This window comes from Typopeltis vanoorti, chromosome 24, assembly GCF_054136105.1.
Source record: "Typopeltis vanoorti isolate ZY-2024b chromosome 24, IOZ_Tvanoo_1.0, whole genome shotgun sequence".
Classification (NCBI taxonomy): Eukaryota; Metazoa; Arthropoda; class Arachnida; order Uropygi; family Thelyphonidae; genus Typopeltis; species Typopeltis vanoorti.
In genome coordinates, this window is record NC_143572.1 from 6,838,465 (window position 1) to 6,864,138 (window position 25,674).

The window sequence follows — 25,674 nt, forward strand, 5'->3', positions numbered from 1 at the left end:
CTTCGGTAAAGGGAAATTTATTCAAATTAAGTGGATATTGAACCTAATGTTATTTCAAAGCTGAATAGAACTACAAGAGTTTCATGTCGAATATAGAAACTATAAAAGTTTCGGCGGATCCAAGAGTAAGCAAACCTTTCATGACAGGGGCAACTCATGGTAAAGGTGGAGTAAGCTCTGATCACTTTCTTTAGTATTTCCCATAATGTAAAGCACATCTCCTTGCAGACATGTATGATGCTATACATTATCGGGGGGGGGGGGGGGGTAACTACCCAGATCGGCTTCGACCTTTGTTGAGGTCTCATCAGTGCATAGGTAGACCCAGGTGTAAATACCCAGGTTGAAGTGATGCAGAAGTTATACTTACCGTACAAGTTGCCAAAAGGTGTCACATCACAAAAGACACCAAGAATTACTGAAATACAGAGCCAAAAGGCTTCACTTTGGCAATGCAAAATTATTCAAATTAAGTGGATATTGAATCCAAGATTATTTCAAAGCCGAAGAGAGCAACTACAAGAGTTTCGTGCCGAATATAGAAACTATAAAAGTTTCAGCAGATCCGGCAGATAAGGAAAGTGATCAGAGCTTACTCCACCTTTACCATGAGTTGCTCCTGTCATGAAAGGTTTGCTTGTGCTTGGATCCCCCAAATCTTTTATAGTTTCTATATTCGGCACAAAACTCTTGTAGTTTCTCTAATAGGCTTTAAAATAATGTTGGATTCAATATCCACTTATTTGAATAGTTTTAATTTAATTTTTTTCATAATATGATCCATATAGATGATGAATAGTAGTAAAAACAAAGTGCACTTGTCTCACACCTGATTTAACATCAAACCATCTTCCTATACCTTCTTCAATTGTAACTACTGACTTATATCTCAAATGCAGACTATGCATTGCTTAATGTAATGTACCATTTATGCAATATAACTGCAGCATTTTGAAACGTTTTTCTCTTAACACCTCATCATATGCCTTTACTATCTACAAAACAAATACAGATAATTATTATATTCCCACAATTCCTAAAATATTTGTCTTAAAGTGAAAATCTGATCCTGACATTCTTTGTTTGGCCTGAACACACCTTGTACTTTTTCAAGTTTCCCTTTCACAATTAATAAGGTAATGCTGGACCATCATTTCATTTTAATGAAATAAGAATCACAAGGTAATAATAAAAAAGCATAAACAGATATAAAAATCAATGTAGAAAAACAAATATAGAAGGTGTATAAAAACAAGGACAAAAAATTTAAAAACAAAAATAAATAAGCCAGGTGTTAAAAACTTATATACAGTAAGTTAAACTGATAAAAAAATATGCGCATGATTTATATATGGTGAAAAAGATTAATACCCTGTAAAAATTTTAAACAAAAATAATACTTGGATCTGATATAATTTGCCTGAGAGTATAGGGCTCAGAAAATCATGAATTCAACTAAAGTAGTGAATCTGAAACAACAAAAATTACATGATAACCGCAATAATAAACTTTAATGAAAGTACAAATATTTCATATGGAAAATAGCAGTACATCATCAGTGTATGTGTAAACAACAAGCAAATCAAAGAATAGGAATACAAGATATATATAGACAATTGGTTTACCAATTAAAAATGGTTGCCACATGCCAGAAATTAATATTAAAAATAAATTATATTAAAACTATCTTTGAAATTTACATACGATGACAATCTCCCAAACTTCTGGGGGAGAGAGAGAGAGAGAGAGAGAGATGATCATTCTAATTCAAGTTAGGCCAATGGAAAAGAGCGTCACAACTTTCTTTCAAAAGTCGTTCTTATTTAAAACTGCTTCTATACAGAAGACAAGTTTCATCCCATAGGATACTGTGTTTAGTGTAAACACTATGCTGTGCCAGACCAACCTTTTGATATTTCACATATTGAATGTAGTATTGATGTTCATTAATTCTTTTTTTCCATAGAACAGCTTATCTGCCCAAATTATGTGTCAATTACATTCACAAGGAATGCAGTAAGCCTCAGCTAAAGAGGCAACAGTTTGTCTTTTGCAGATGATAAGAGATAAGAAATTTTGTTGATAAGAAAATATGGCGGGATTATGGTGAAACTTCTTCAAAATTCTACCAATAGGCTCAGAGATATCAGAAATATAAAGCATTGGAACCCTGCAGTCTGTCACAGAATCCTTAGGAGTTGGAACATAGGAGTAAATTATCTGACAGATTTGAAGAGAGTTGTAACCATTTAATTCTGTTAAAGTTTAGATAGTGAGAAGTTCTTGTTGTAAGCTTGAGGAAGAAGAGCACACATTATGCATTGTATTAATTAAAGACTTTACGATACCAATTTTTTGGGAGGTGTGTGATGAGCAGACTTTGATGAGTGTATCTGCCAATAAAGGTAGGTTTCCAATAAACACTGACTGACAAAGTACCAGAAGCTGTGCAAATAGGATGTCCAAGAATGGTAAACTACCAGCATTTTTTTTTCCCCATTGAATGCATGGGGCTATTGATCCGATGTAGAGAGGTGGCAAGTTCATTTTCAGAATGAGCCAAACAGCAAAAATATCATTGACATATGGACAGAACAGCAAAATGCAGTTTTATTAACAAGCACAATTATGACTTTAGTTGAATTCTTAATCTATCTACTTTAGCTCAGTTGCTTAAAATATGCTACTACTTTAGTTGCATTTACTACTTTACTTTGCACAGTCACTACTACAGTTGAATTCATAATTATTTATTATTATTTATATGGGCACTCCATGGAGTCAAAAGACTCATCACAGGAGACCCACTCTATCCATTAACACAATACCTACCATACATCTCCTTGCCATAAAGGGATTACTAGATGCTATTTCTACTTCTGCCACACGACTTACTGAAACACTACTGACTCTTGCAGGCAAGCCCACTAGCAAATTGATCCCGGCTGTACCATGCACAACATTTTTACTTTTTTTTTTTTTTTTTTTTTTTTTTACTTCCTGATATGTTGATGTACACTTAGTTTTTATTTTTTGGATCTCCTTTTCATTCTTCCACCTTTTTTTCAGAGTTAGAGCATTTTGGTATTTTGCACTTGCAGCTTTATTCTCATGATCTTTACTACCACATTGGGCATGGATGGCAGAATCATGACATAGTTTCAGAATAACCATATTTTTGACATTTAAAGCAGCACAAAGGGTTTGGAATAGAAAGCCTTACTGGCAGTTGAGATAACCCACTTTGACAGATGTTGGCATGTTGAAGGTAAGGATGATGTTCCTGGAGTCCATTCCTATGTGTATGTGTGTGTGTGTCAGTTCAATCAATAATAGCTTAACAGTGAATCTTCACTGATTTTGAAGATCCTTCTAGATAAAGAACGATAACGTTTTCCATGTGGATGTTCCCCTATTGAATGTATGATTAAAAAAAGTGGTGTATTTCCTTCTAATGTTTTTGTTTTTAATTTTGGTTTCTTGTTGATGTTTCTATGGTTTTTCTGAACATAACTGGGACTTGTTGAGGGCCCTAGTAAACAAGAATATGAAAAATTATTCATTCTCAAAGGGAGTTTGATTCAGCACCAGAGTTCCCCATCAATTATGGAGCCACACATGGATGCCATCTCTGACAAGCAATGTCTGTGCTCAGAAATGAAATGCCAGAGCTAACCCTGATGCCAGTAAATCTTGGCCCTGCTCAAAGATGATGGCAAATCGGACAACAAACATGGCAACAATGCATTCAATCCCAGTGATGGATTGAATGCATTGTTGAGAGATGTCTGGGAGATGAAAAAGACTCAGAAGAAGTAGAGCGAAGAATACAGGAAGAAATGCATTGCGCAAGAATGAGAATGAAAAAGGCCTGTACCACTGGTGGTTATAATCTGGAAAACCTTCCTAGAGACTAAACGTGGAACTGTTTTTCAAATTACTTCAGGTCAGGCCTCCAATAAGTAGAGCACTAGGAGTGGTCTTGTAAAAATCTCACAAAATTGTTTTACTCATGTTCATTTTTTACAGTTTTATATATATTGAGTAAAAAATTCATTAATGAGGAATATATTTTTGTTCTATGATAAACCTATTCACTGTTAGGGTGAATAGGTTTAAGAAGATGGATGCTTTAGGAATTGCAGTTGTTGCAGCTTGAGTAATAAATTGTTGTGTGGTTCACTCATCACTGATAGGAGATGAGCTGACTGTTGGAAAAGAAAATTCTGCTGGATTTTGCAAAGGCATTTGACAAGATACCATGTGGAATTCTGTTATGCAAATTACAACAAACGGGGATGGATATGAAACTGATGATATGGATAAAAGGATGGCTGTTGGGCAGATATCAAAAAGTAGTATATGGAGGAGCAGAATCCAGATGAAGGCAGATGAATAATGGTGTGCCACAGGGCTCTCTGCTTGGACCAATGCTGTTTAATTTGAACATAAAGGATATATCAAATAACCTCTGAAAGGAAATATTCAGTTGTTTGCTGATAATGCAAAATTAGGTAAAGTAATAGTAAATAGCAAGCTTGCAGGATGATTTAAATAGGATGACAGTATGGACAAAACAAAGGATGTCAATTTAATGTGTAAAAGTATAGTTATGCATTTTGGGATACAAAGATTACAAGCTGTGTACCACACTGAGAGACTGATTATCACCAGGGATGATCCATTTCTTGCAGGCAGACACATGTTGGTTTATATTTCTGGAAAACAGCCACAATGTCATCAATGATGTGATAGAATCCATGATGTTTCTATTAAAGAAATGTTTTGATTATTTCTTTTTAGTTATATCATGTGGCATCCTATGAGAAGTTTGTTTTCATTCGATTTCTTGTATTTGTTTCCTTTTTAGATTTTTCCTGATGAAGAAGAAATGGACAGCCAGTGTCCGTTTCTTCTTCATCAGGAAAAATATCCAAGATGCCAAATTCAACTCCCTGTAGGACACTAGGAATACTAATTGTTTTATCTTCTTGTGGAGGAATGCCCATGCCATCTATTAACGGGTCTGGAAGCATATCTTTGATCCTCTGTGGCTCATGTTTCATTTTCTTTAATAAGTGGATTTTCATGTGGTGATAACATTATTGGTATGTTCTCAGGAGTGAGCTCATATGATTGGTATGTTTACTCAGGAGTGAGTTCAGTTTTTCCTCTTTGATTTGCTCTAAGGAGACAGCAAACAAGTCATACCATTCAGGGATGTTGTAGATGTGAGATCAGCATATGTGCCAACATTCCTACTGATACTGTCTTAAGAGTTGAATTCTTGCCATAAAGGGATTACTTTATGGCAAGAATTCCATAAAGTAATCCCTTTATGGATTACTTTATGGAATTCTTTTCCATAAAGTAATTTTCCATAATTTCAGTTCCTTACTGAAACACTACTGACTCTTGCAGGCAAGCCCACTGGCAAATTGATCCCGGCTGTACCATGCACAACATTTTTACTTTTTTTTTTTACTTCCTGATATGTTGATGTACACTTAGTTTTTATTTTTTGGATCTCCTTTTCATTCTTCCACCTTTTTTTCAGAGTTAGAGCATTTTGGTGTTTTGCACTTACAGCTTTATTCTCATGGAATATATTTTTGTTCTATGATAAACCTATTCACTGTTAGGGTGAATAGGTTTAAGAAGATGGATGCTTTAGGAATTGCAGTTGTTGCAGCTTGAGTAATAAACTGTTGTGTGGTTCACTCATAATATGATAATCTAAAATTATATGTGCACTCATATTTACTAATGCAATTGTATATGTTAACATAACTGCAACTGCCATGTGGTTAAGGGAGCAATATAAGAGAAACTTAAATGTATTTAAAAATTTAACTTGCTTACGGCGACATTGTATTTTTTAGGGATTTACTTCGAAATAACACCTGTATGTATATTATTGTATGTTTGTTTATAGTAGTGTTCGTAATGGAGTGCTTGCTTGCAGGTCATGCAAACAGCAACTAACGTGAATGCACATTAGTTACTGTTCTTAGAACAGATATTGATGGGTAACAGAAATGCTGGTGAGCAAAAAGGATAGGCAAGCAGGGAAGGAAAGCCAGAAGATTGAATAAATTACTGAGTTATCTAATCTCTGAAAAGTTTTTATATGCATCTTTAACTACTCTCCAAGGAGGAAATATGAAGATAATAATTGAAGGACAGTATAATGTATCAAGCCTTCGTATATGAGAAGCAAGTGATATATGTTTCAAGGATCATGAAGGAATCTGTAGTAAAGCTCCTTTTATTGGAAATGCATTTGGAACTGCTCAATTAAATGTATTCCTATTATGAATGATTATTCTTCATGTCTACAGCAAAAAGAAGGAAGGATACTACAAATGAAACTATAAAACTTTTAGCTGAATTCTGTGATAATAATTGAACACAATTATTAACACACTCTGAATGCTGAAAACTGTATTTAACTGTGAATTAAAGTAAAAGGTGTATATTTTATTGAGATCATATTAAGTAATTCTAGAATGGCCATATAGGTATTTTCTGTATTTGGTAGGAATTTGAAAGTTAGATATATGGAATGTTAGAATTACTAATTGTAATTCCATAGAGAATAGAAATGTCAGATCTCCTTAAAGAGATAAAGTCAATTACTTAATATACAGAATTTGTATCTACTGTGTGTATGTGTGTGTGTGTGTGTGTGTGTGTGTGTGTGTGTGTGTGTGTGTGTGTGTGTGTGTATATATATATATATATATATGTGTGTGTGTGTGTGTGTGTGTGTGTTTACAGTAAATAGTTTAATTTTTTTTACATACTAGAGCCTTGTTCTTTAGAATAAACAACGACCTACCTCCTTGAGGGTGCCTGTAATTGCTTGACTGAGTGGTAACTGCATCAAAAAAACAACAATAGAATTATTCAAATCCGTGATCACGTGGCCAGAAGAAACAACCAAAAAACTAATGCCTCATTATGCCCACGCTTCCAGAGTTTATGGCTTGCGGAAAATACACAAAACAAATTTACGACTACATCCAATAGTTGAAGGAATCGAGAGCCCTAACTTAGCCAAGAAATTAGTTACACCGTGCCAAAACCTGGTTTGAGAGAAAAATTTGAAGAAGCCTGTGAAATGCTAAAACATTAACCAAACCTGAACAAAAATGATGGATTAATCATCCCAAGAATGTGGAGGACCCATCTGCAACCCTTATAGCAACCGAAACAAGACCAGAAGAAAATCTCAATACGAGAGGATTTTAGAAATATTTAATGTATTCTGTTTTTAATTCATTTTAATTTTTAATATATTTTTATATTTAACTTTTTTTAATTTAATTTTTTAATCTATTTATATATTTTTTAATTTAATATTATTAATTTAGTTTTTCCAGAAGAGGTTAGGCTAAGTAAAAAATTAATAAGCAGTTAGATTCATTTTATCTTTGTAAAAGTGCAGTGGCATGTATCTCATACAAATGCATTTTCCTGATGATGACCTCAATACAGAGGTCGAAATGTCGAATGTTACATTCCTAATATTAAGTATAGTATGCCCACACTTTGTAGAGCTTTGCTTGGATTTCTGCCAAGAATAGTTGATTCATGATGAAGGGGAGAAAGAAATGAAGGATGTACGAATTGGTCGCCAACATGCAAAATCACGTGCTTTCTTGTCTGTCGCATACTAGTTTAAAAACTACAATGTTCGTAAAAGAAAAGCTAAATTTTCCGGCCTGTAATAATAAAAAAAACTCATCCCAGAAGACGGATTGATTACCCTATTATTGGAATGCATTTCTCCTTTTTCGTGACATGCGCAGAAATGTCGAAGGGTCTCGAATCTGTGGGCGTAATTATTTTAACACGTATGTTGTGTCTCCATAAATTCTTAACTCTGTGTGTTATTTAAGAATGACACCACAGGATGATTATTCTCAAACTAAAAACAGACATCATTAACAAGTGATTAGTTTTTAAACAGAGAATAAAACTAACCTTTGGAATGGTATGGTGTAAAAATAATCATATTAAAAATTCTGAATATTTTTACGTATTAATTATGCTTGTTAGTTTTTGTTTTCATACACGCAGTGTCTGCACTTGTGATGTGCTCGTTATGAAAATGTTATATTAGAAGTAACATGTAAAGAAGTAAAAATATTGAAGTACTTACTAAACTGATTATTTGTGTTACTTATAAGAAAGTTTGTTGTATTTTAAAATGTTGAATTTTGTGTTTGTGAAAGACTTTCTCTTAGCGCTGATGGATACAGCGAGTCAGCCATTTTATTGTAGTGCGTAGTTTCTGACTTTTGTGAAGTGCGCATGCTCCCAGAGAGAACTTGATGTGTGATTGACAGCTGACAAGGAAAGCGTTGCGTATCCAAGTTACAGTTGTAAACAAGAGAGCGTTCGGAAGTTTTTTAGAACACTGGCCGAAGAATATTCAAGTTGGGAGGAACTTGATTTTTTTTTGTGCGGCAGTCAAAAGGAAATTTCATAATGTATTCCGAAAAGGGAATAGTGAAAATAATAGGTTTCAAGCAGGAATAAAAAGGAAATCTTGAAACTGTAAGTTTTTATAAATTGGCCGGTAAATATTCAAGTTAGAAGGAACTTGATATTTTTTTGTGTGTGGCAGTCGGAAGATATTTTATAGTGTATTCCGAAAAGGGAATAGTGGAAATATTAGGTTTCAAGGAGAAATAAGTAATGAATAAAAGGAAATCTTGAAACTGTAAGTTTTTATGGTGAAATAAGTTAAGACTGTCAATTTAGTATTGTGAATGAAAGGAGAACTTGTTGCTTACATTCTAAAGTGAATGTTTTTCTTAGAGAAAATATTGATAAGGAAGTTTTATAAGTATTAAGAATGCCTGAAAGTGAAAGTTTAGAAAATATATTGATTAAGAAGATTTTTAGGTATTAAAGGCGCCTGATCTGATGAGTATTACTACTAAAAGGAAAACAGGATATAGTCAAGAAGACTTTATGTGTGTTATATTGATTGATGAAAAGGATCCTGAAAATGAAGTACAGAGCCTTGTAACTTCTGGAAAAGAGCCTTAACAGAAAGAGAAAAAGACTATGAACATTTTTTTGTGATTGTGAAAGAAAAAGTGTTTAGGCTTAAGAGTAAGTTTATATTTTTAAATAAGGCCTTGGATCCATATAATCTGTAGTTATAGTTATGTATTATTACTAGATGTGTATATATATTGTTTTAGTTTTATTAAATGTGTTTATTTTGTACTTGGTTTTGAGTCAATGATTAGTTGGATTCTGAAAGAGATAGTTAAAGTCATTGCACCAATTGGAGTGAACTTTTGTGCAATACAATAACATATAGGGACACTCGGAGTCAAAATAAAAATAATTGTTAGTAAAAGAGATTTATATAATAAATCACCTCATAGGTATATAGTATAATTATTAACAAAGGCACAGCCGGTAGACTAAATAGTTAATATACTATATATATATATATATATATATATATAAAAAAAGAGGGAATAAATATAAAATATATAAAAAAATAACAATGGCGCAGCCTACAGGACAATTGATTATGATAACTAACAATGGCGCAGTAGACAGGATATTTTTATATACTTATTTTTTTATTTTATATTATTATTTTTTTAATACACACTTTTTCTTTTTCAGATTCAAATATTCCTTTTAACTTAATTGGATTGCTTAAAACTGAAATATCATTTGGAATTAGAGATTTAATTTTGTTAAATAAGCTATAAGAAATGAGTGAAATGTGTGCACCTGTGTCAAGTAAGATATCACAAGGTACATCTTCAATAAATCCTTGTAATACTGTTAAAGGATTACTTTCATTAGCATAAGGAGCTAATGCTACATCAAACTTTCTTTTATGGTTAGAGCTGTCTTTGGCTTTATCCATGTTTAGTGAATAGTTTGACATTTCTGTCCTTGCCAGTATAATATTGGAATAATAACTAATTCCAGATTTATTTTTATTCTCTGATTTCTTATTTTGAAAACAAGATCTATCTCTAACATAACAATCTTTAGCAAAATGACCCTGTTTATTACATCTAAAACATTTTGGAATGTATCTTCTATGAGATGCCTTATTCCTATTAATGTCATCAGATTTACAAGAAAAAGATTGATTATCTGTAAGATTTTTGGATATTGATAAATCCGACATCATCTTAAACAGAAGTTCTTGTCTTTGTATTATGGGTCTTTGTTGTCTTTCTATCTCTTCACTCAGAAATGTTTTCAGTTCCTCATATTTTTCCAAATCATGTAATTTTATCCTGGAATCAGATTCTGGAATATCCTTAGTAAAATTCACAGAAGTTTCCTTAGACTTTTTCTTTTTATTTGCAGCTTTACCCTTTTGAAGCTTTTCTTCTCTCATTTTATCAGTACCCACAATGCTAGAAGAATGAGTTTGATTATGCTCAAAAGAATTTACTTGCTTATTGCTTGAGGAATGAAAAATATCTCTTAATCTTTCTTCCTTTTCTTTAAAAAGCTCAAAACATTGATCAAGATTTCTAACTTTTTTCTTATATGCTGTTTCTTTTAAATTATCCTTAAGGCCTTCTAAAGAGGATTTCTCTTCAGATGAAATATTGAATCCATGAGCAATGGTCCACAATCTATGATAATATTCAGAAACAGATTCCTTATTACCTTGGATACACTGTTGAATCTTCCAAATGTTAGGCCCTAATTCTCTTACATTTGAAAATTCTGATATTAGCAAACTTTTAAAGGTTGCATAATTTTCAGTATCTCGTAGTAAAGGAGATGTATTCAAAAATGTTTTGGCTTTTCCCAACAATTTATTACGAAGTATAATTAACAAGTGAAAATCTGACCAATTCCCTAAATCTTTAATTTTTTCTGCATACCTAAAAAATGTTTCTATGCTCTCACTACTATCACCTGAAAAAGACGGTATTACTAAGGTTGGATTTATTAACCTAAAAAATTCTTCATCATTAACTGAATGAACTTTACTACTAATATTACTATTTTCTGTAGCCATTTTTTTTTTTTGAGTCAAGATTTTCCTTTTGGATTCTAAAATAGTTTAGTCATAACCAATTATCCTGTCGTCGACTGCGGCATTGTTATTTTTTTATATATTTTATAAAACTTATTTCTCCTTGAAACCTAATATTTCCACTATTCCCTTTTCGGAATACACTATAAAATATCTTCCGACTGCCACACACAAAAAAATATCAAGTTCCTTCTAACTTGAATATTTACCGGCCAATTTATAAAAACTTACAGTTTCAAGATTTCCTTTTTATTCCTGCTTGAAACCTATTATTTTCACTATTCCCTTTTCGGAATACATTATGAAATTTCCTTTTGACTGCCGCACAAAAAAAAATCAAGTTCCTCCCAACTTGAATATTCTTCGGCCAGTGTTCTAAAAAACTTCCGAACGCTCTCTTGTTTACAACTTAACTTGGATACGCAACGCTTTCCTTGTCAGCTGTCAATCACACATCAAGTTCTCTCTGGGAGCATGCGCACTTCACAAAAGTCAGAAACTACGCACTACAATAAAATGGCTGACTCGCTGTATCCATCAGCGCTAAGAGAAAGTCTTTCACAAACACAAAATTCAACATTTTAAAATACAACAAACTTTCTTATAAGTAACACAAATAATCAGTTTAGTAAGTACTTCAATATTTTTACTTCTTTACATGTTACTTCTAATATAACATTTTCATAACGAGCACATCACAAGTGCAGACACTGCGTGTATGAAAACAAAAACTAACAAGCATAATTAATACGTAAAAATATTCAGAATTTTTAATATGATTATTTTTGCAATGGTATGGATTAAAAAACATGGAAAAGGCATTTTTTTTCTGCCTAACAAGCTAGGTAACAAGAACAGAAAGAACACTTCCTTGCATATATCTTCTATCGGCCATTAAGGCTCGTGGCTAATGACTTAATATACCTATACCTTCACCACGAGCATATCCAAATATTTGTTATATATTAGTAATGTTCCATCTGCCTATGAAACTTTGTTTTAGTTATCTTTAAGTCCAGAATATTCTTGACCTAACAGCAAACCAAGGTCCATGTTATGAAACATCAAAAGAAGTTTCATATAACTAATTGATGCTAATAGGAAAATGATCATTAGTTTGACAAATTATGCAAAACCCTACTCGCCATGGAAAAAAATTACTCACCAAGATTACCAAACATTTTAATGATGTTTCACAATCAGTCATTAGGAGTTCCACACAAAATAATTAATAGTGCTGTACCATGGTTGGAGAAGGTATTTATTTTATTAAATAAAAAATATCCTATTTTGTTGAAAAAAATTATAACACCAGAGGAAAACTCACAAACTTTATTAGCACAGAATGTTCACCTTAGTATCATAGACATTGTCAGTACAAGATCATAGAATGGCAATTAAATATTAATAGACAATTCTAAAAAGTATCACCTAAGTAGCTAATGCAAGATATCTTTAAAGATCAGTAATTTCCTAACTATTTAATTATAAATTAAAGATGCCAAGAAATTATATTCTTGATTTAATCCTTTATCCAAGTATAAGCAAACAAAGTTTACGCCTGAACTATTTTCAGGATTGGACAACTCGTAATCAGAGGGTAATGACTTTACATCACTTTGCTTAGTACCCCATAATGCAAAGTGCATATCTTTATGGATATGTATAATGCTGTGATTTATGGGAAGGATCATTACACAGACTGGTTTCGGCCTTTATTGAGGTCTCATCAGTGGGAGCCAGACCCAGAAGTGATACCCATCAAGGATGAAGTAATGCAGAAGTCATATACTAAGGCAAGTGATGTGAAGTCATTAGCCTCTATATATGAGTTGCCATGCTGAAAATAGTTCAGGTGCAAACTTAGTTTGCTTACACTTAGATAAAGAATTGAACCAAGAATATAATTTCTTGGCATCTTTAATCTTTAGTATTCTTCTTCTTCTTCTCTCTTCCATCATCTATGTAGATAATGATGAGGGCGAATGAACTCTTTCCACATGACAATATAAAGGTGGTACTTTTTAAATCAGCTAATCTTTCCTATCTCCCACAAAGCAGATAGACGTAGACCATTGGATCTGTTCCTCATAGAATGGTTTTATAAAGAAACGTGTGAAACTTTTCTTCACTGTCCTAACGTAAACAGATCTGATGGCCTATGTCTATCCCATTTGCACGAGATAGAAAAGATTAGCTGATTTAAGAAGTGCTAACTTCTTAAATCAGCTAATAAGTTTGGAAATTATAGTTATCTTACATTGGCTACTTAGGTGGCACTTTATAGAATTGTCTGTTAATGATTAATTGCCATTCTGTGATCTCGTACTGATGATGCCTATGATACTTATTTGAAAATTCTACACTAATAAAGTTTTTTTTAGAAGTTTTCCTCTGGTGTTATAATTCTTTTCAATATGCCAACTCAGTGTATTTCATTATTGAAACAAATTCTATTTTGTTAATTCTGCAGCTACTTGCCAGCTAGCAAAATCTACTCACCCACGGACAAGTAGGTTAGTGTATTTGTTAAACGCTGATGATGATAAAGAAATATCAAAAATTCAGTAAAGAAATGTGAATATTAAAACATCTCTTCCTTCCAGGAACAGATAAATTACATATGCACTACTTACATGCAAAACAAGAGCATTTTTCTGAACTCTAGCAACTGGTTTATGGAGCAAATCTACGAAATATATAATTACAAAAATATTCAAAAAAAGTTAATTAAAAATACACGTAGAAAGAAAAAAACTAATAAATTTATAAAAAGATTAAATTTCTTCATATCCAAAGTTTGAAACAAAGATGTACAATATATTTGTAAATTAAGAAAACTTTTATTCAGTTTTATGTAATGAAATTACAAAACTTAGCCTTATCTTGTAAAATAAGGCTGAAAAAGAGACCATATGAATGTGGTCTCTTTCAAGATGCTTAGTTAATCAATTAATTAATTTAACTTTATTAGTTTACAAAAGATCTTTAATACATCTATTTATAAAAGGAAGTTAAAATAAAGTAAGCTAATTTCATAAATTAAAGATACCGAGAAATTATATACGTGGCTTAATCCTTTATCCAAGTGTAAGCAAACAAATGCATAGCATTATACATGTCTGCAAGGAGATGCGCTTTGCATTATGGGATACTAAGGTAAGTGATGTGAAGTCATACCACCTTTAGCGCGAGTTGCCCCAGTCATGAAAATATTTCAGGAGCAAACTTGGCTTGCTTACACTTGGATAAAAGATTAAACCAAGTATATAATTTCTTAGCATCTTTAATTTATAGTATAACCAAGTGATAAACTTATAACAACTAAGCTAATTTCAATTTTAAAATTGTTTTTTCCAGACCGTCACTCAATGAATGTATATGATATTGAGTTGTTGCAAGATAACTTTCCCTTCTGCTGCTATGATCAAATAGTATCAGATTTGATCATAGCAGCAGAAGGGATTTCAGTTAATAATATAACTATTTTACCATGAGATGGTGACAGTGATCATGCTTTACTTTCCTAGGAGTAGCTAATTTTACAGATGTTCCAATTAGAACAGGTTACATGCTGAACTATAAAGCTTCAATTAAGACCAACTCAGAAGAATATTATATTTGGTCCTAAGATATATTACTGAATAGGATAGATATCAGCAATATGTGGAAATCTTTGAAAAAGTACTTAAATGAGGCAATATCTTCATGTATCCCTAGAGTTTGAAGAGCAAATAGGATGGGAGTGAAATGAATATGAAACCTTATTAAGCGGCTCAGCATGGCAACGGGCAGTAAGAAAAGGACACCTTGGTTGAACCAAGAAGTCCAAAAAACTGTCCGGGCAAAAAAGGAGTCCTACCTAACATGGCTTAGGGTCAGGTCACCTGAGATGCGTTTGCAGTATGCTGAGGCAGTAAAGACAGCAAAGCAGAAGGCTTGGGAATCCTTTGGAGAAAGATTAGACTCATCCTATGCAAATGCAAACAAAGTATTCTGGCAGACGATCTGCCGCCTTCGAGGGAGGAAATCTTGCACAGTAAGGGCAATTAAGATCTCTGATGGTGCACTTTTAACAACCGAGAAGGATATCCTCCACAGATGGAGGGAATACTTTGAGAGTTTTCTTAACCTGGGTGGCCCAGCAGTTGTGGACATCCAAGAGGTGCAGATCGGGGCAATGACTAGTCTCACAGCAGAAGATGTCTATTTAGCAATAAAATTGCTAAAATCAGGCAAGGCTGCTGGCGATGATGAAATTCGGCCCAAAATGCTAAAAGCCTTAAATCGAGACGGTGTTCTCTGGCTGACTCGAGTGTGTCAAGCTACTTGGATATCTGGGTGAGCACCAAAACAATGGCAGACAGGCATAATAATACCAGTCTTCAAGAAGGGTGACCATAAGGATTGCAGTAACTATCGTGGCATCTCTCTGCTCAGCCTACCTGGGAAAGTGTATGCTAGGTGCTTGGAAAGACAGTGCAGGAGCATAGTTGAGTCAAAGTTCCAGGAAGAACAATGTGGCTTTCATCCTGGTAGAAGCACAACTGACCAAATCTTCACTTTAAGGCAAGTCTTTGAGAAATCTTGGGAATATGCCAAGAATGTCTACACATGTTTTGTGGACTTGGAGAAGGCATATGACCGGGTTCCTCGGGATAAGCTTTGGCAAGTAGTACAGGAGTATGGAGTGGATGGCCAACTATTAGCTGCCATCAAGTCGCTGTATGAATGCCCAGAGTTTTGTGTCAGGGTAAACAGCACAAAGTCTGAACCTTTCACAGTCTCCGTTGGCCTCCGCCAAGGGTGTGTTCTGTCACACCTCCTTTTCATAATATTTATGGACTGGATTGATAGGCACAGCCAAGGCAGTAAGTGTGTCAGAATTGGAAGATGTAGCATTGGACGTCTGCTTTTTGCAGATGACCTAGTTCTGCTTAGCTCTTCTACAGATGACCTCCAGCGGACCCTGGATAGATTTGTAGTTGTTTGTGCAGATGTTGGAATGAAGGTCAATGTGGCCAAAACTGAAACATTTGTGGTCTCAAGACAACTATCCCAGTGCACTCTAAATGTAAGCAGAGTCCCAATGAGGCAGGTAGAGAAGTTTAAATACCTTGGGTCCATATTCACGAATGATGGAAAATGGGACGTAGAGCTAGATACTTGAATTGGCTTAGCAAGCTCAATATTGTGGGAGCTTGGCCGTTCGGTAGTATTGAAGGGGGGGGGGGGTCTTCAATACAGTCTATGTCCACATCCTCACCTATGGTCATGAGAGTTGGGTAATGACCGAAAGAATGCGGACACGAATCCAAGCGGCTGAAATGAGGTTCCTTCGAGGAGTTGTGGGGCTGACAAGACTCGACAGAGTTAGAAGCTCTGCAATTCAGGAAACTCTCAATACTCAACCGCTGCTTCTCCATGTTGAGAGATCACAGTTACGTTGGTATGGGCACCTGGTCAGAATGCCACAAGAGAGGCTCCCTCAGCAGGTCCTCTTTGCCAAGCCAGAGGGTGAGAGGCCAAGGACTCGCTGGATAGATTATATCCAAAACCTTGGGCAGACGCGTTCGGGAATTCCACCAGAACACCTGAGCTTGGTGGCAGAGGATCGTGACCATTGGAAGTTCCTCTTGCAGCTGTTGCCCCCGCAACCCAATTAGGAAAGGTGGGCCTTGAAGATGTATATATGTATGTATTAAACAAGAGATCCATAAGAAGATGATGATGATGTGGAAAGAATATCATGAGAATAAGAGTGACAGGAGTTATGAAATATATAAAGTGCAGGCTAGAAAAGTTACAGGTATTGTGCAGAAAGCTAAATCGAAGAATGAAAAGAAACTGGCTACGAATAAAACTGGCTAAAGTCAACTGAAGAAATTTTATTGCTATGCCGCAAGTAAAAGAAAGAATTTATGTGGAAGAATAATTTTACTGAATGCAGATGGTACGCCTGTGGGAAGTTGATGAGATTGTTCAATTAATGACTGTTTACACTGCTAAGATATACCAACCAGGTGTATGTAACATGGTGCACAGTACCACTACACTGGATGAAGAGATTTGAAATGGAGATGCCTGAAAATGAAGTTGAAGAGTTGTTGCATATCGAGCTAAGAATCTATCAACAGGGAGAGATGGAATATCAGCATGTATGATAAAGGAATTCAGCAGAATTAGCTAGGCCTTTGAAATGTTTGTAACTCGAGTCTCTTCTCAGGAATGATACCACAAGAATGGAAAGAATGTATGATTGTTCTGTTGTAAACAGGTGGTGCAAAAACCAATTTATTTAACTACTGAACTATCAGTATCTCTGGAGTGGTGGTGAATATTTTGGGGAAGTTGGCTAGAACTTACATACAGACAAGTTATACTTTGCAAGGAACACAAGATTTACTAAAAAAAAAAAAAAGGGGGGGTCATGTTTTAGAAACATGCTCATATTTTTAACTAAGTAATTTAAGGAAATTACAACGGCACTAGGATTATAAATTAAAATAAATTTTAATAATATACTTCAATATTTTGGCAATGTCATGTTGCCATTTTCAAGAAACTTAAGTTTAAAGCTTTCTCTTCAAAAGTCTCCATATAAAAGTTGGCCAAGGGTGGGGAGAGTGGAGAACCCATGGCTGTACCCTCTATTTGTTTGTAAAATTTTCCTTGCCAAACAAGGGGACAGCCATGGGTTCTCCACTCTCCCCACCCTTGGCCAACTTTTATATGGAGACTTTTGAAGATAAAGCCTTAAACTCTGCCTCACAAAAACCAACCGTTTGGCTTCGCTATGTTGATGATGTGTTTGCTATTTGGCCACATGGCTCCGATGCACTCCTCTCCTTCCTAACACATATAAACAACCAACACCCCAGAATCAAATTCACCATGGAAGAAGAAAAAAACAACTGCCTTCCTTTCTTAGACACATTAGTCACCCACCAGCCTGATGGAACCTTGGTTTTCTCAGTCTATAGAAAACCCACCCATACAGGCAGATACATTCACCAACAATCCCACCACCCCTCCTCGCAACAATATGGAGTCATTAAGACACTACACAACAGGGCTAAACTTTTCTGTTCAAATGACAATGCCCTAACCACAGAAATAAACCACATTCTCAAACTTTTTCAGCCAATGGCTATCCCCCCCAAAAAAAATCCAAAAAATATTGAAACCAGTAAACCACAACACACACACACCCCCCCCCCTCACAACAAGGATTACTCTAAATCCATCACCATACCCTATATCCAAGGCACCTCAGAAAAAAATTGCAAAAATCTTAAAAAAACATGACTTAACTTCTTGTTACAGACCATATAAAAAATTGGCATCCTTTATCTGCTCTACTAAAGACCAACCTCTCCCCCCCCCCCCCACAGACCTACCTGGTGTATACCAGGTCCCTTGCAGCTGTAAGCTGTCCTACTTTGGCCAAACAGGCAGGACAGCCAATATCAGAATTTCGGAATACAAGGACTACATCCGGTTTCACCAGTACAGCCACTCTGGTCTTGCTGACCATGCGCCGGATACCCACCATAGAATACGGTGGAAGAAAGCCACGATAGTACACTGTAGTAAATACAAGTATGAAAGGCTTTTCATGGAATCAGCTTCAGCCCTAAGAAACAATCCAAACCTCAACAAATTTGGCTGCATGAGACTGCCTCAAATTTGGGAAACCTACATCAACCCAATCGCCCAAGAATACCAACATTGCCTGTTGGGGGGGGGGGGGGCACCATCAGGACTTTAGGACAAATAACAGCTTCCTGCTTCTTCCTCATTTACTGTTTGTTGTGCCTGCGTGCACGTGTCTTGTTCTTAAGTTTCTTGAAAATGGCAACGTGACGTTGCCGAAATATTAAAGTATATTATTAAAATTTATTTTAATTTATATCCTAGTGACGTTGTAATTTCCTTAAATTACTTAGTTAAAAATGCATAACCAACGTCTAAGCCTTTCCACGAGAATGCTCATATTTTATAACAATGTTATGTCCTGAATTAGATAAAGAAAATGGATACACTATGATATTACTGGATTTTGCTAGGATACCACATAAAAGGTTGTTGCATAAACTGGAGAAGATGGGTTTGGATTATAAACTCTTGACTTGGATAAGTGGATGTCTGACACAAGTATCAAAAAATAAGTGGTACACAGTGGATGTGAATCTGCCAGATTTAAGGTGACCAGTGGTGTATTCTAGGGATCAGTCCTTGGATCATTGTTGTTTAATCTATACATTACTGACAATGACATTAAGAACAATCTAACAGGAGAATGTTCAAATGCTCACTCACTGATGACACAAAGATATACAGGGTAATCAGGAATGCTACTGATATCCAGTACTTATAGAATAATTTAAATAGGCTAGAAATTTGGATAAAGGATGATAGCCAGCAGTTGGATGTTAGTAAGTGTAAAGTTGTGCACGATGGCATGATGAGATTTCCAATGGAATATTGTATCATCAGGATTTTGCTATAAGAATACAAGAAACTGATGAGGCTAGGGATCTTGGCATTATGATGGAAGTCACATAGTGCAAACTACAAATACAATGCAGAGGATAACTGTAGCGCTGAAACATACGCTGACATGTAAGGTGAAAGAAGTCACATTTTGCCTCTTTACAAAGCCTTGATAAGAATGGACCTGGACTACTGTGCACAGATCTGGTCTCATGGGTTTAGAGAGAGTAAAGAATCTGTAGAAAGGATGAAAAGAAAAGTTACAAATCAGGATTATATCAGGATTATGGAATGTAGATGATAAGGACAAATTGAGGTTATATGGACTACGGATTCTAGTTAACAGGAGAAAGAAAGGTGATATGATAGAGGTCTATAAACTTCTGAATGGATGTCATAGGATATGGTCTGATGAAATTTTTCCTTATATGGAAGGTCAAGGAAGAACTCAGGGATTTCAATGGAAGTTAACTTTGTTTATTGTTAAGAAAGGGGTAGGAGCTGAATTTTTCTCTCACAGAACAGTGAGTGAATGGAAGTTTGCCTCTTGAAGTGGTGAGTGCATCTAGTGCGAATGACTCTTTCCTTAATGCTTACACGGAGATCAGGATATATCATGTAAATTATGGAACCAACTACCATGTTAGAGATGTTTCGACCTTCAGATTAAGGTCATCATCTGGAGTATACACATATATACAAAGAAACAAGCTGCACTACAATCTACATGCCATGCTAAAGTTACTGACCAACTGTTACAACTACTGACCTGACCTCTGGTGGAAAGAAAAGGGAAAGAAAATTTACTACATCAAAGCTAGAGTCCTGTGATTATTATCTATTAGGTTACAAAATTAAATTAAGCTGGTGAGCAACATGTTTACAAAAAAGAAAAATTAATAAATAAATAAAAATTACTCATATAAGTATACATATAAATTTCAGTCAACTGGTGTGGATAGTCACAATAAAAGCTGAAAAATTGCTTAGAGTCCTAAAGTCAGAGTTTGCAGGAAACTAAGTGGGCTGAATGTGTCCCATCCATATTCTTGGGATTTTTATGCCACCATTATTGTTAAGATTGGGGTGGTTAAACAAAATTTCACAGACTTCTTTAAATTTCCATTCATACCAGGTTTTTGTATGATGTAATGAGCAAGTACTTTTCCAATCAATTTGGTGTAGGGTGTTAAGAGCATGATCTGAGAGGCCTGCTTCACCAAAATTGTTAAATTTAATGTGCCGTTGTTACTCGTTTTTTTTTTTTTTTTTTTTTTTTTTTTTTTTAAGAATAGGGATTGTACATCCAGTTTCCCCAATATAAGGTAAGTTACATGTGCAATAGATACAATAAACTCCAGGATGTGCCAATGGAGAGAGAGGATCCTCAGAGGAGTTGAATATGTTTTAATTTTAAAGGTGGTTTAAAAGTGGCATTAAGATTATAATGTGTAGAATTTTATTAATTTTTTCTGATAACACTTGAATGTATCGGATAACTATGGTTTTACTGTAATCTATATTATTTTTTGAAGTTTTATGAAGAACTTTATTAATAGTATTTTTGCTATGGCCATTATTTATAATATATATAATATAGCTGGAGCAATTACAAAATTGTCTACCGAGTGCATCAGCTAACAGAAAGAAGCAAATGCATGATAAGAAAAATGACAGCATGATCGCGAGTGAAAGAAAAATTAAGGAGCGAGTGTTGTATGGTGATTCAGTAGTGAAAGGTGTAATAGATGAGAGTTTGACAAAATCGTGCTTTCTGGGTGTTAAAATTAATGATGTGAGGCTATTGCAGAAATTGGTTGATAGGTAGAAGAGGGGTGATATGATTGAGATATTCAAATTACTGAAGGGCTTCTATAAGATTAATTCAGAGGATATTTTTCAGAACAGGACTGGTGGTGGGAGAACTAGGGGCCATCCATGGAAACTGGGCAGGAGTGTGGTTAGCAAGGGTGTTAGAACTAGGTTTTTTGCTTGGAAAGTGGTGAATGAGTGGAATAAACTACCAGTAGTTCTGGACACGATGTTTAGGGCCTCGCTCGATGAGTCTAAGGACTCCCTGGAGTTGCCCATAATAATAATAATAATAAATGTATTGGTAATAATTTTTAATTCTTGTTTAAGAGCTTGTTCATTAGAGCAAATTGTTATAGCTCTGTTTTTGAGGGTGTTAATGACTCCAAATTTTTGCAAAGGGTGGTGATATGATTTAGCATGTATATATTGGCCGGTATGTGTAGGTTTGCAGTAAACAGTGAAGGACAGACAGCCTGAGGGAAGACATGTGACTAGTGTATCCAGGAAAGGAAACGAGTTCTGATTTTCAATTTCAATAGTAAGTTTGTTTAGGTGGCTAAGGAATGTGTTTAAAGTTTGGTGACCGTGTGGCCAGATAACGAAAATGTCGGCAATGTACCTAAGCAAAACTGTAGATTTTAGAGTAAAGAAATCAAGAGTGCACTGCTCAAAAGCTCTCATATAAAAGTTAGCAATTGGGGGGGGGGGGGGGGAGGTAAGCCCATGGCCATAACTTTCTTGTAGTTAAAATTTATTTTACCACACGAAGTAACCGGAATGTAGTACCAGGGTTGTCTGAAAAGTTATCGGTCTAACAATGAAAAAACGAATTAATTTATCATTTCAAAATTATTTTTATTTTCCAACATAATCTCACTTAAGACAAATACATTTATTCCAGCAATGCTCCAGCACCATTATCCCATCCATGTAGTGGTTCTCAGTAAGATCTGCAAAATACCCCTCTACAACTGCAATCACCTCTTGATTTGAAGAAAATGTTGACCAGCGAGGAAGAGTTTTAGTTTTAGGAAGAGATAGAAGTCAGAGAGAGCCAAATCAGGGGAATAGGGTGGATGTTCCAACAATTCATAGTGCAGACCCCTTAATTTTCCCATTGCCAAAGCACCATTGTGGGCAGGAGCATTGTCCTGATAAAAGACGATATTTTTTCTTCTGCAAACCGAGTCTTTTCTCATGAATTTTTTCATCTAGTCTGGTTTAAAGATCGGAATAATAATCCCCGGTTATTGTTTTACCCTTTTCAAGATAATTAATAAATAAAATGCCTTTAGCATCACAAAACACCGATGCCATTACCTGGAATTGACTTTGCCTTCTTTGGTGCCGAACAATCAGCTTCTGTCCACTGTTTTGACTGCTGTTTGGATTCTGATGTGTAATCGTAAATCCAAGTCTCATCCATAGTAATAAATTGACACACAAATTCAGTTTTATTCTTGTTAAAACGATCCAAGCACTGTTCAGAAATTTTCATCCGAGTGCATTTTTGATCTGCTGTGAGCAAGTGTGGCAAACCTTTTTCATTTGCAATTCTTCATGCAAAATATATCCTACACGTTCTTTTGAAATGCCTATAGTCTCAGCAATTTCACACACTCTGACTCGCCAGTTATCCAATACCATATCGTATACTTGATCAATGATTTCTGGTGTTGTTACACTTTTTGGACGTCCTTCACGAGGATCATCTTCAAGGCTGGCATGGCTCAGTTTAAACTCAGCAGCCCATTTCTTAATTGTCGAAAATGAAGGAGAAGAGTGCCCATAAACGTTTATAAACTTTTATGGATTTCGAATGAGTTCCTTTAGGTGTCAAACTTTCATTTACAAAGAATTTTATAACTGCACGATACTCAATTTTATCCATTTCAAGGGATACAGACAACACTTTTATTTCAGACAACTGTATAAAACAAACTACTTGATAGAATGACTTGCAATTTCACATGGATGCTTATGGCAGAAGTACCAACTTAGGGAAAAAAATCGTGCCGAGAACTTTTCGGACTATCGTACATGGATAAAGAGAGCAGAGCCGTAATGTCAGGTGGAAATTTGTTCTGCAGAAGAACTGTGTCAATGATTGGCAAAATAAATTTCTAAAGAAAAAAATTAATAAAATAAATGTTGGGGAATCATCTTCCCCCATTGGCACATCCTGGAGTTTATAGCATCAATTGCACTGTAAATTAACTTATATTGGGGAAACTGGATGTAAAATCCATATCCGTAAGAAAGAGCACAAACCACACATTAAATTTAACAATTTTGGTGAAGCAGGCCTCTCAGATCATGCTCTTAACACCCTACACCAAATTGATTTGAAAAATACTTGCTCATTATATCATACAAAAACCCTGGTATGAACCAAAATTTAAAGAAACCTGTGAAATTCTGATTAACGATCCCAATCTTAACAATAACTATGGCATAAAAATCCCAAGAATATGGATGGCACACATTCAGCCCACTTAGTTTCCAGCAAACCCTGACTTTAGGACTCTAAGCAATTTTTCAGCATTTATTGGCCACTATCCACACCAGTTGACTGAAATTTATATGTATACTTATATGAGTAATTTTTATTTATTTATTAATTTTTTCTTTTTTTAAACATGTTGCTCTCCAGCTTAATTTTGTAACCTAATAGATAATAATAACAGGACTCTAGCTTTGATGTAGTAAGTTTTCCCCCCCTTTTTTTTCCATCAGAGGCCAGGCCAATAGTTGTAATGGTTGGTCAGTAACTTTAGTATGCCATGTAGATTGTAGTGCAGCTTGTTTCTTTGTGTATATATATGTGTATACTCCAGATGATGACCTTAACATGAAGGTCGAAACGTCGAGTGTTTATTTTGGTTTATATTAAACTAAAGTTTTACTCTAACACGGTAGTTGTTTCCATAATTTACATGATGTGTCTAGTGCGAATGAGTTTAGGAGAAGGTACAATTAGTTTGGGTGATGAATAGCTTCACTCAATGAGTCCTTGACTCCCTGGCAATTTGAGATAATAATATGGTTTAAAACAATATTCAATATTATATATCAATGATTTCCCAACTGGTCTAATATTTGTTAAGGTTTCAATCAGATTGACTCATATTTCCATTTTCTTAGGTAACAGTAAAACACCAATCCATCTTATAGTCTTGTATTAAGTATTTCAATATCACTTCTAGTTTTCAAAACTTTTGTTTCTTATTTCTGTTTAAATGGCTATACTATCTTAGTTTAGTTTTATTAATGCATTCTTATTCATCAAGATCAAGTGTTTTTTCACCCAGAAACTCGGGTTTTTCGTCTCTCAGAACAGGCAAACTGGCCCCATAAACACGCATGGATATACAGTCATAAAATACATTAGAACTCTCAACCCGTCTTAAGGGATGAAGGGAAAGGGGGAGGGGGAATCCCCATACAAAATAAATAAATTCCTTTCTTAGTGTAAATCGATACAACAAAAGCTAAGCTTCATGTAATGGAACAGTCCCAGTGTAACCAACACACTCAAGGCTAACAAATCAAATAAATAAATTAACATTTATTTTGAAAAGAATACTAATCAAATCCCATACATGTATGATGTTCGATGTTGCTGTGGTTTAACAAATCTTCATTTAATTTCTGGTATACAGACTACATTTCTAAACCAAAATAGATTTTATTAAAATAAACAATATAACCTAGTAAGTTTTGTAAGTACCAGATATATGTACTAGTTTTCTTATTGTTATGTATTTAATTGTTTTCTCGTCCTTTTTATACAAGTCTTATGCTACTGATTATGTAAGCCCAATGACTTACAACACTTTTGGGGGTATGCCGTTTATTTTAATAAAATCTACTTCTGTTTAGAAACATCGTACTAGAAATTGAATGAATGCATTTGTATTTTCTTGAAAGGAGGGATGTTGCCTAACTTTTAGTTATTTATAAAAATATACAAAAGTACAATAATTCAGAACATGAAGAAACAAGAAACATAAAAATGGCTGGAATGTAATACGATGAAACATTATATTTTAAAATAATTATGAACAAAAGAAAAGTATTACATAACTAAAAAACCTATAATATGCACTACAAGCCAGTATTAATGAGTGTGTGCTGACTGTTTAGAGAAAATGATCATCAGATTATAAAAGGATGAAAAAGTTACGAGGTTGCCATGAAACAATGGGATAACTGAAATAAAATACAATTTTTATTGCTTTATGAGAAATGGAGAATAACTATCGTGTGGACAAGGTTAAGTATGGCGTCTCTCTCTCTCTCTCTGTGTGTGT

At 34.7% G+C, this 25,674-nt stretch overlaps 1 protein-coding gene across 1 annotated transcript in view; it reads right to left on the minus strand.

Annotated features, from left to right (window-relative positions):
• Window positions 1–25,674, minus strand: part of RhoGAP1A (Rho GTPase activating protein at 1A) — a 587,523-nt gene that overhangs the window by 366,972 nt on the left and 194,877 nt on the right. Inside the window, exon 8 of the mRNA XM_090414103.1 lies at window positions 13,687–13,739. Coding sequence (XP_090270229.1) covers window positions 13,687–13,739 — 53 coding nt within the window. The remainder of the gene's footprint in view (window positions 1–13,686; window positions 13,740–25,674) is intronic.